Source organism: Drosophila sulfurigaster, chromosome 3 (assembly GCF_023558435.1).
Source record: "Drosophila sulfurigaster albostrigata strain 15112-1811.04 chromosome 3, ASM2355843v2, whole genome shotgun sequence".
NCBI lineage: Eukaryota > Metazoa > Arthropoda > Insecta > Diptera > Drosophilidae > Drosophila > Drosophila sulfurigaster.
The window spans coordinates 27,749,354-27,760,889 of record NC_084883.1 but is presented as its reverse complement, the minus strand read 5'-3'; the positions used below and the strand labels follow the sequence as shown (position 1 = coordinate 27,760,889).

General features: G+C 36.2%; 2 protein-coding genes across 3 annotated transcripts in view; both read left to right on the top strand.

Annotated features, from left to right (window-relative positions):
* Positions 1 to 11,536, top strand: part of LOC133843423 (uncharacterized) — a 58,674-nt gene that overhangs the window by 11,957 nt on the left and 35,181 nt on the right. The gene's annotated exons all lie outside the window — the stretch shown is intronic.
* Positions 806 to 10,657, top strand: LOC133843421 (tsukushi). Of its 2 annotated transcripts, none has more exons than XM_062276951.1 (7): positions 806 to 1,174; positions 7,182 to 7,371; positions 9,065 to 9,208; positions 9,361 to 9,571; positions 9,648 to 9,833; positions 9,950 to 10,105; positions 10,192 to 10,657. In XM_062276951.1, exons 2-7 carry the CDS (start codon positions 7,183 to 7,185, stop codon positions 10,341 to 10,343), a joined length of 1,038 nt encoding a protein of 345 aa, XP_062132935.1. In that variant the 5' UTR covers positions 806 to 1,174; position 7,182; the 3' UTR covers positions 10,344 to 10,657. The 2 variants fall into 2 exon arrangements, with proteins under 2 accessions (XP_062132935.1, XP_062132934.1); XM_062276950.1 differs by having other exon boundaries at positions 807 to 1,174; positions 9,947 to 10,105.

Sequence of the window (11,536 nt, the reverse complement as noted above, 5' to 3'; positions counted from 1 at the left end):
GCGGGAATTACCCCCAGAGAGAGAAATTGAATTTCAGAATGCGCTGGCTAAGACATAAGTTCTTCTGCAACGAATTCAGAACACTATTGATAAGAATATGATGTCTTATGCAATGGCACTTCAAAGTTTTGGCTCCACAAGTCTTATCACAGCTGGTTGTAATAAAGGGAAAGAGGTGAATTCCGATTTTTGGGGAGTTGGAAAGTCGTGAGAGTTTGATTTAAAGACAAAAATGCTGCTAGGTGACATCGTCATCGATCAGTTGGATCGATGAATTGTTGTTTAGCGTTTGCCAGCTAATTGAATTGAAATTGAGCTGTTCAAATATCGAGATTATTAATAAAGCTGTCGAAATTAGAGGCGCAAACACCACTACGACGGATTCATTCAATTCCGGGCAACTGACCAGCGCACACACATCTGTATATCAGTATCCATTATTATCACAGGCTGGTACAACATCATTACGGATAGCCAGACAGAAAGGCGAGACAAAACCCAGAGAGAGCGAAAAGTGGACACGGTGATAGTCGAGCACAAAAAGTGAGAGAGTGCGTGAGAAGTGCAAGCAAACTCTCTCTTTCAATTTTCCACTTTGAGTTTTTCAATTTCACATTCAACCAAATTACCCTCTGCCTCGCTCCCTCCGGCAATTCCTCCCCGAGTGCATTATCGTCGCTGCTTTATCAGCGTTGTTGTGCTTAGTATTTTTTCGGTGATTTCGGCAACCGAACCGAGCAACGATCGCAGTGCTCGTCGCGACGTCGTCGTCGTCGTCGCCGTCGCTGTCGTTGTCGTCGGCGATTGCTTCAATTCCAAGTCTGCGGTTGAATTGAACGGGTCGGTTCCGGTGTTTGTTGCTCGTGTTCTCGTTCACGTTCTATATGCTGGTCGATCGGATCGGTACGATTCTGAAACGGACCAGACCCGTCGCTGGATGCGAAAATTCGTGTTAATTGAAATTCAACGGAAACTTGTGCCTGTGTCTCTGTGTGCGAAACGAAGATTTATTTTGTGCAGTGTCTGTGCTACTCGCAATTTGAGAAAATGATAATCCACTAAACGGAAACCCGCAAGAATATCGAATACGAACAATGAGTTTAAGGATTACCTTTTCATCTTAAGCATAACGCTTATTAAATGGGATTATACCACACAACTAGGATCACCTAAGGTAAAAGGAAAACCATTTAGAAATACGTACGAAAAGTCGCTTGTTTTCGAAACGTTATCAGCGTTGGCTGAGGTTATCACCAAGTCTCAAGATTATGAAATATACTCGAATAGTATTGCTCTAGTGTTTCGTCCCTGAGTTTCTTGTGTTCTTCAGTTTTATTTAGTTCGTCAAGTGAAGCTTTTACGCTTCACAACATAATGAATGAGATAAAAAAGTTAAATTGATTTCAATTGAGCGAAAAGTCGCAAGTGTGGCACGAATGCTGGGAACGGAAAGTGAAAAACTGACTTATAAATGGAATGGTCAGACATTTCCTGAACTACAAAGCGATATTTTGTAATTAATATAAATATAAATTTTCTTATTTAAATTGAAGTAAAAATGAACTCTTCACTTGTTTTAAATTTTTATTTATGATAATATAATTTTCTTCTAACTAAATAAGCGTAAAGTAGAGTTAAAATAAAAGCGTCGCATTATCATAGAGTTCGAAGTGCCACCTGCCTTATCGTGTAATGGTTCTTAATCTTTATACTCGCAATTACTGTTGGAATAGCTGTGTGTGCCATAGCCATATAGTACTACTTAGCTTTAAGATAATACTTACTATGACTCTGTTCTTTAATGACATTCTGTTCAAGTTAAGACGATTGTACATACGTGTTGGAACAGGCACTTGAGTAAGTGGTTCATGCCTTTGTATTTCTTCTATATCATGAATCATGGCAAAATGTGATTTCCTTTTGAATGTAGATTATAAGAATTCAGCAAGAATTGCCAAAATTATAATTTGACGTATAGTTCTTAAATCAGCTTAGTTTGTTGTTATTTATGTGGTTTATAATCTCACCAGTTATTTTTAAATTTTGGTGACTTATAATTACACTGTTGATAAAGTAATCTTCAAGAAATATGAAATATGATTTGAAAAGCATAACAATTAAAATTTTTGAATTTTTTTGGCCTTGAATGTCCATAATATGGGAAATATCTACAGACCGATAAAATAAATTAAATTTGTTATTTTTTAAATTTTGTGATGTGCAGTTAAAAATACCATAAAATTCGTATAGCTAAAATCAATGTTAGGAAACATTTTAAATAAGACATTCTTTTCTTGATTATTTCACGTTTTTACTTTAGAAAATTAAAGGTTTAAAATATATATATATATATTTATTTCAAATATTATTTTTTTAATTTTCTGAAAATTTTCTTAAAATAAATATTACAAATTTTTGTACTGTAGAATTACCAAAAATTTTACTAAACTGTTTTTTACACACACTCTAATCATCTAATACAAGATGAACACAGAATATTCTCCACATTAAAAATAATCTGCTGTTAATAATTTTTCACCAAACTTCTTCCATAGTGATTAATATGAAGATCTCGTATTTCACCTTTTTCTTTCCCCCTTTTTTTCGCTTTTAGACAAATCTTTCCCGACTGTTTTGTATAATGCTTATTCGGAGCTTATGACACATTTAATTCTTAGTCTTCACTGATGGGTTCCTCAATTAGTGCAATGGTCAGCTACGAGTGTTTTTCTGCTGAGGCAGCTGCTCTCTGGGGGAATGTTTTCTTGATTGCGTTTAATTGAAATAAATGGGCAACGTTTTTATTATACTACACAACTTGCCTGTTTCCATATTTCTGCTGCTGCTGTTGTTGTTGTTGTTGTTGTATTCAATTAATTTCAGTTGGCTCTTAACTTCAAGTTGAAGCGTTGTTTTCGTCATTGTTTTTCACTTGCCAGCAGACAGAGTCTGATAAAAAGTATAGAACTTTGTTTGTGTGTTGTGCACTTGACGCACGCTCGATAAGATTCAGTGACAGTTAAAGACAGTAGAGTTTTCTCTGGCTCAGTGATGCCCCCTTGAGTAAAAGCCTCTTGCACGTACAAGTATACACGCAGTGTTTCAACACACTCGCAGTCTAAACAAATAAATCTTTATCACACGAAGCAGCAGCAAAAAGATACAAAATAAATCTTCCATAAACACACACGCACATACATCACACACACTCGCACACACACTCAGTTTGTACACACCTGTTGAGGGCGAGGCGAGGAGGGGAACATAGAACATTCGCATGACGCCCACAAAAGTGTGACAAGGGGAATCATCGGAGCACATAAATCCATTCACAAATGTTTAGAATGTTATTAAAATATTTGAAACTAATTTAAAGTTTTTTCATTTTTACATTTCTCTTTCTATATATATATTTTTTTATAGTATTTTATAGTATTTAGAATTTCATTTTTTATAGATGTTTTTTTTTTTTGTGTGTTGGGTTTGTTGTATTTTTGTTGTTCGTTTGTTTCTTATCCCATAATCGCTTGCTTAGCATCTGTTTGCCTATAAACATAAATAATTTTTGGTTTCATATTTATCATTAGCCAGGCTGTAAGCCATTGCCTGACACATTCACCCCACCCATCAAAAATGTGTATAGATAGCGATGGTATACCTCCATCTCTTCGTATATATATGTATGTTAGATCTGCATTTTGTTTGAGAACTGTCGAGCATTGTTTGGTTTGCTTTTGCCTTTTCGATTGAGCCTAATATATAAATAAATATGGCACAAAATGCGGCCAAAGTGGAAAAAAGCATAAATCCGTATGGAGGCTTTTCCCCCATTTTTCGTTTCATTTTCATTTTCATTTGGATTTTCATTTCATTTTAATGCCACCTACATAACGTATAAGGCCATCATCATCATCATCATCATCATCGAGGGGAAGGAGTAAAGTGTGCGCTATCTCTGAACTCTTTTACGGCCCTTGAGCTATCCATTTGGCATCCGTTTGGCCCTTTTTATTGCCAATTCTATTGAATTTAAATCGAACAAATGTTCCTCCCGCCACAACATGTTGCCACGCTCCCCTCCCCATCCATCTCATCTTTATATCTGGCCAATCCCAATCCCAACCCCGACCCCAATCTTTCATTTTTCCTCCAATAGAATGGGTGAAAAGTTATTAAGCCGAAATGAATAAAAAATTGCTGTGTGTGCCATAAGTTTGCAGTTGCTCGCTTGTCTCTCTATTGTTGTTCTTTTCCTGCTTTAAATGTTGAACCAAAAAAAAAATTTAAATTAAATTTTGAAACAAATATATGGCATATATAAGTAAGTATTTATAGCCCATATTGCCATAGCTCATTGTTGCGGTCGCTGTCTGTGGAGTGTGTGTGTGTGTGTGGAAATCACTTCAATGCTTTTTCCCTCTTATTTTTCAGTTTCCTTATTTTTAATTCTATTTCGCCGATTCGGCAGGCGTCTCTAATGACAGAGGTACACAGACAGTGCGTCGTAATTGTTGGTGTACCTGAGTGAGGAGTTTGTTAAATGCTTTTTTATTGATATTAGATTTGGTAATAGAGTTTTTTATTGGTATTGGTATAAACAAAATATTAGTATTTCCTCTTGATTGCAATTTCATTAGTATTAACATTGATATAAACAAAATACTATTATTTCCCCTCATTAGTATTAACATTGATATAAACATTGGCGGAGCGATCGAAGAGTTGAAACTATTCTTCATTGACTTCCCCAAAAATAAATGAATATTTTAAGAGTGAAATGCATATTAACATTTTGTTGTAAGATTTTCTAGGGCGTTCTTATATGTACTACTTAAAGATTGATTGAAATAAAATATTAGTAAAATTGACATTAACACAATTATCTTTATTTTGAGCTTGTCAATAATGTTATTAGCTAACATTCATCATAATTAATGCAATCTTCAAAAGTGACTAAGATCTTCAGCCTAACTTTAGGAATATCTTTACCATTACTCTAATGTTTGTATTCGGATTATCATACACATTCTCATTCATCATTCATTTCCATTTTTGCATTTATTGCCCCCTATTACTTACTTCTTAACAATCTTTTACCTATACAACAAATCTTTAATAACTTTGCTTTCCATTAGACTATAACTTCTATCACTTTTCTCATTTCCTACACCGTGATAACTTATCTAGCCAGGTCCACACACTTATCTACGCCACTGTCTGCGCACATTCCTCAACTCTTTGTCAATTGGGGCAGAGTAATTTCTGGGCAGAGTCCAAGAAGAATGTCTGACAAGTGTTCGCAGGAAATGGAATCACTTTGCCATGGCTTCGACTTTTCCATTTTTTATTGGCCAAGCGGGAATCCGTTTTATTTTTTGCTTTTCCTCGATATATTTACACATTTATTATTGATTGCTTTGCTGGCAGTTTGTTGGCGTTCTTTTTTTTCTGTTCGCTGTGTGTTATCGGTTATAGGGCGACATTAAGGCCATGCATTATTGTTCAGACTTGAAACGGCTTGGCAAATGACTTATTGCGGCACTCAAGACTAGATATGTCGAAGAGCCCATTGTCGTCGGTGGCTCATACATCATTCAGCCGCACAATAAGTTCTCGACAAATAGGACAAGCGATTGCGCTTTGTATACCCTGCGAACAATGGCAGGCTACAGGGTATGTGGCAAGCAATTGAGAAATACTTTTTGGTAATTCGATGCGTTTTTTTGTTGAACAAAGCTGAACTTGAGACGCGAATGTCGCAAATATGCGAAACCTTCTTTGGAGGTGAATACGTTCCTCCGCCTCCCTATCGTAGCTGATATTTAGCGAAATTATATAAAATAATAATAACAAGTTAGTCATAAACAAAAGCGTTGATATCACGCAACTGTTGAACAAAACACAACTAACAGAGAACAATGTGGAATCGACCTCTGGCTGCACTTTACCAAATTGCACTTCAATGGGGCGTGACAGCAGCATAAACAAATCAAACTGGCGGCTGTGAAAATTGCATTTCCTTTCGCGCGATATCAATACAACAAAATGTGTGTTTGAAAAATGCATTAGCTCGGATTATCAAAAGCACATTCACAACAATTTGAGCTGTTTTTGCTGATTTCATTCATCAAAATTTTGCGAAAAATGCTCGAAACCGTTTTGTTTGAGTTTCGTGTGGTTTTGACACGTTTTCAACTTGCAATAAAAGAATCGCCATAAAGTTCGTATCTATATATGATTTATTGTGCGTTTCTGTTTGATGTTGTATCAAGAGATATAAACTTGTGAAGCGTAACATCGATAAGATAAAAGTTGAAAGCAAAAACCCAAAAAACAAATAGAAAGAAATGGCAACACCTAAGACTATTCTAATTCGGATGTGAGTGAGTCAGCTAGCTTTGTTGTTTTAGCAGGTGGTTGACGAATTTATACTAAAAATAAATTGCAAGTTGTAATATTGTTTTCATTGGAATGGCGAGTGTTTTGTACTTATTGTTGAGCTTGTCATCACAATGAGTTTATCACACAAAGCTTTTGACATTTGTCACTCAATTCCAGCTATCTTGCAGGGTATCTCTTGTCTATCAGTTTATGTGTGACAAGTTCAGCTTGATTGGCGCACAATGCGAACGGAGCCCCCTTGACACTGAGTGAAGGTATTACGGCGACATGGCGTATACGTAACATGCGCATCACGCATACGCCATGGTGTGCGCGCTTCAATTCAATTGTTGGCCACAATTAAGCCGTAGTTCACAACTAATACAATTCACAGCCACGCCCACGCACTGATTGCCGCCCCCAGCAGCTGCTGCGCTTCATTGAACAGAAATAAAATAAAAACCCAAAACACTGACCCGACCCGACCCGACTCGATCGGGGGACTGATCCTCAATGGCGCGGCAATGATCTTGTAATTTGTTAATTCGAAACTAATTGTTTTTGTTTTGGGGTCAGGTGCGGCTAGTGTGCTAGTGGTCAGTGTCTACATTTAGTTTTATTTATTATTTTGCATTGAGGCGCGCTGCACAAATAAACAAACTAACGCCGAAATCAAAGATTTATCGACTCGCGACTGATGAATCAGCTGGGTTTTACGGGATTTCACTGGCTATTGTATCAATTGTTTTCCATTTCTCACTCTCTCTCTCTCTCTTGTTCTCTCTCTCTTTCACTTTCAGCATGGAGCTGCGTTGCCTGCTACTAAACATTGTCTTCATATCCGTTGTGAACGCGATGCTGGCCTTTGGCTTTGTCAATCAGGATGAGGGACGTCGATGTTCGTATGGTCGCATCGAGAAGCTGATGCGTATACGCTGCCACGATATGGACCTCAAGGAGGTGCCACAGAACCTTAAGAGCTCCGTTGAGGTGAGTAAACAATCATAAATTATGCAGCTGATTAAAGAGACCTTTTTGGGGTGTTTGGGTCAATTTGAGCCAATAAAAATCACATGACCCGTAGATAATTCTCTTGTCTCATATCCCAGACCCCAGTCGGAATGTACTTGCTATTGCTGCTGTCTGCCAGCTCACTCACAACAACCCCTGAAACACATGCGAAAGCCAACCTCAATTGAGCTTAATTAAAGCATAAAGAAGTTGACTTGTTGCCCGACATAAATATATGTATTTGTTATGCATGTGCGTCGACCCCAAAGCCCATTGGGCAGCATTGTTCAGTGAATGGGTATATACGAGTATGTACATATATGATATTTGGCAGACAAATTAAGAATTGCTGAGAACTAAACCGCACAAAATTCTCAATTCAAGGAAAATTTGAGAATGTGGCGAAGAATTGCCAAGGAATATAGTAAATTAACTGACTTGTCTTTGGCAACAATTAAAATTTATTCAATTCAACTGTTCGCAAACAAATTAATTAGTTCTTACAGTTAGAGTTTAATTCATTTTAAAATTTTTATATACATTAGAATTGTCAAATGCAAGTAATTTAATTTAATGTAGGCTAAAATGTATTTTGGGTATTGCTTATATATTATTATTTACTTAAACACATAAATATAGTGCTATAGCAATTCGATAAAATAAGTTGGTTTGTTAGTTGAAACGCAAGAATATAATACAATAGAAATTCCCTAAATACGTCATTATTTGTTGAAGTAATCTAAGTTTTCTAGATTCTATAAAAATGAGACTCACCCATTTCCTGTCATAGTGCAATGCATGAGACATGCCAATAAATAAGTTTATAGCTAACATTTTATATTTATTATTTACGTGTTATAAAGTTTTTAGACCCGTTATCCATACCCTTAATTTTGAAGCTAAATCACGAGATCGTGATCAGATAAAAATGGTATAAGTTATGAAAGAAATAGTTTTGTATGGTGGCAAATGGGATTTTGTTGCTTTGGTTGACAATCTAGTATATTTTGCAATCTATGGTATTTTTTAATGGTACTATATCAATATACCAAGAACATGGTATTTGATCCGTTACATTATTTTTTCGGTATATTGATTCGGTATTTTAATTCGGTATATTAACTCGGTGTATCTTAGGAATAACACCGCACTGTTTTGTTTTTATTCAACATAGGTAGCGGGTATCTCAGAGTCGAGCACACTCGACTGTAGCTTTCTTACTTGTTTTAAATAGCAAACTTAGACAAAAAATAAATTTTGTTGCTTTTTACTTTTTACTTAACTACTATTTATTTTGCTAAATTGGCCATAATTCTTTTCTTTTGCTAAAAACAACTTATTTTAGTTTTCTACTTGCGGAAGTAGTAAATAAACTTTTCTTGCACCGCAAAAGTATTATGAAAATAAGCAATAAATGACATGAAAATAGAAAGTTATTTATATTTTCTTAAAACCCACTCTCTAAGTGAAATTATAAAATCAATAATGCAACAAAAATAAAATTCAGTCGAGATAGAAAAGTTTTTCGCACACATAAGGGAGAGAAAATTCTTCCCCTCATGAATAAAAACATCATTTGATAAACAGACAATTTTCCCAAAATATGACTCGACAAAATCGCAAAGAAGAAAACCTGCAAATCATAGTTAAATATTGTTCGATTCATTTACAGGTGCTGGACTTATCATACAATCGCATTAGGAAGCTGAGAAGTGGCTCGTTTCAGCGCTACACCGATGTGAAGTTTCTAATGCTGTATGAGAATATGATTTTATCGGTGGAGCCGGGCACATTTGAGCCACTCACCGCACTGCAGGTAAGCACCACTGACTGCACTCAAATGTCGCAAATGTCTAATTGGCGTGCTGGCAAATTGTAGTCGCAGTCGTAATTGCGATTATCTGTTACGGTTTAGAGCAAGCAACTAACTCACTAAATGTGTGTGATCCATTGATCTATCTCTGACAGGAAGTCGATCTATCGAATAATGGGTTAACCACAATTCCCATGGAGCTGTTTCAGCTGCCAAAGCTGCGCAATCTCTACATGGACAGCAACGATCTGAGGGAGCTGCATCAAGATCTGGCGCTGCTGGAGACGCCAATAAGGGCGCCAATCGAATACCTGAATGTGGCCAATTGTGAGCTACACGATATACCCGATCTGGGCATATTGCCAAGTGAGTGTCTCCGAACATCGGAAATATCTTTATAGTGTCTTATGCTGATCATATTCCTATACTCCCATTTGTGTAGATCTGTGGCAGCTGAATGCTTCGTCGAATCCATTGAGCAACTTCGACATGAACAAATTAGGCAATTTGTGCCATTTAAGAGTCATCGATCTGACCAAAACACAGATCAGTCCATGCAGCTGCCAGCAAGTCACCAATCACCTCAGCACATTGGGCGCCAGTCCACAATTTGTGCCCGTTTGCATGGGTAAGTTGCAGTTGCATGCTGCCTGTTGCCTGTTGCTGCAGCTGCCGAGCATCTTTTCTCGCTAATTTTGGCACATGACCAACACGGTTCTTCTTTTATTTTCTATATTTCAGCAGAGGCGCTAGACAGCGACGCGTGTCCACTGAACTACAATCGCACCGTGGACTCGCCGACATTCCACAGTTGCCTGACCAGCGCGGAGTTGGCTGAGACACGAGGCTTTTGGCTATTTGCCGCCGGCTGCTTTGGCGGCAGTTTGCTCGTTCTGCTAGGTGAGCGTCCCCCTGCATCTGACATCTGTCTATCTATCTATAACTTTATCTTTATCTCTTTCTCTCCACTTTATTGTGCTATATAGTATTTTGCTACTGCATCCACAGATGGCGCAAGAAGCGCAGAAATCGTCGCCTTAGCCAAGCGGCACAGAATCGCAAGCATTTCGTCATCTCGCCACGCAATGCCACAAATAATCGGCTGGAGGATCAACCCCTGCACTGTGATACTGCCTGATCATAACCATAACCTATAACATAACATATTATCACTTAGTTTTATAAGCATTGACTAATTTATTAGCCTAGCTTTAGTTTGCTCTACTTAAACACTTAGCTGTAGTCTTGACTTCCTACCGAATTGCCATAAATAATTACCAAAAAAATATAAAGTGCCTTGCTCATGCACTATTTACAAGTATATGTGCTAGTTTTAGTTAGTTTAACTTGAACTAATCGATAAGTTACCTAAGCGTAAGTCAGCGAACCATCCAAAAAATATTTACAAAGATGACAATAATTTTAAATACAAATCTTAGTTAACAATGTCTACATGCGAGCATTTTTATTCTATTACAATCTAAATCAAATAAATATTTAAAAACAATGTTATCTTTTCTTTTTTCAAATTCTATATTATTTTAAAACAGGTTTACATTAGAGACAAAAATATATATACATATATAAAAATTATTTAACAATTTTGCTTACACGTTTAATATAAAACTTATTTTTACAATTTTTATTAACAAGAATATTATGAAGAATATTCGAATTTGTTTTACAAAATTCATAGCATACTTTTGAGCAGTCATTAATATTATTTCCAATGGCGCCTTAACATATGCAATAGTTTTGTAGCAGAAACAGAAATGATAGTATAACTTTGGGCTTGGTAGTAACTGTTAACTACTGTTATATTACAGTATTATTAACTGTAATACCAATATGTTATAAGCAGTAGAATTCTTCGTTATTAGTTTTCACCTTCGTATTTTTGCTTATATATTTTAACCCATTTGCGGTTAAATTGAGATGAAGTTTTTTGGAAATATAACAATATACCATATAAATTGTAAACAGCTTTAGAATTAATATGCTAATTTTAGAAATTTGGTTCAAGTTTCGTACAAGTAATACAATAATAATTAGAAAAATTTCGTATAAGAAGTAGAATCAATACTTAGTCGTTTTGGCACCTTAAATTTATAATTTAATTATGAGCGTTAAATTTCTGTTGCGGTCTTTTCAAGAAAATTATGGAAGAGCAGTGTGTTATATGCTGCCTAACGTAATACATTTTATGACACTGTTTTGCTAAGCTTATCAAATTTTCAAATTATCTTCTTCTACACCTTCTACAGGTGCAATTCTTGTGTCTCCTGAAATGCAACAAGTCCAAGTCGGAATGCTTTTGCAGTGTTTTATCAA

Excerpts from the sequence above, each read along its gene's own strand:
- LOC133843421 (XM_062276950.1), top strand. The coding sequence starts at position 7,183 with ATGGAGCTGCGTTGCCTGCTACTAAACATTGTCTTCATATCCGTTGTG. Across the intron at positions 9,209-9,360 it reads AGCCACTCACCGCACTGCAG|GAAGTCGATCTATCGAATAA; the intron begins GTAAGCACCACT and ends TATCTCTGACAG. Across the intron at positions 9,572-9,647 it reads CGATCTGGGCATATTGCCAA|ATCTGTGGCAGCTGAATGCT; the intron begins GTGAGTGTCTCC and ends CCATTTGTGTAG.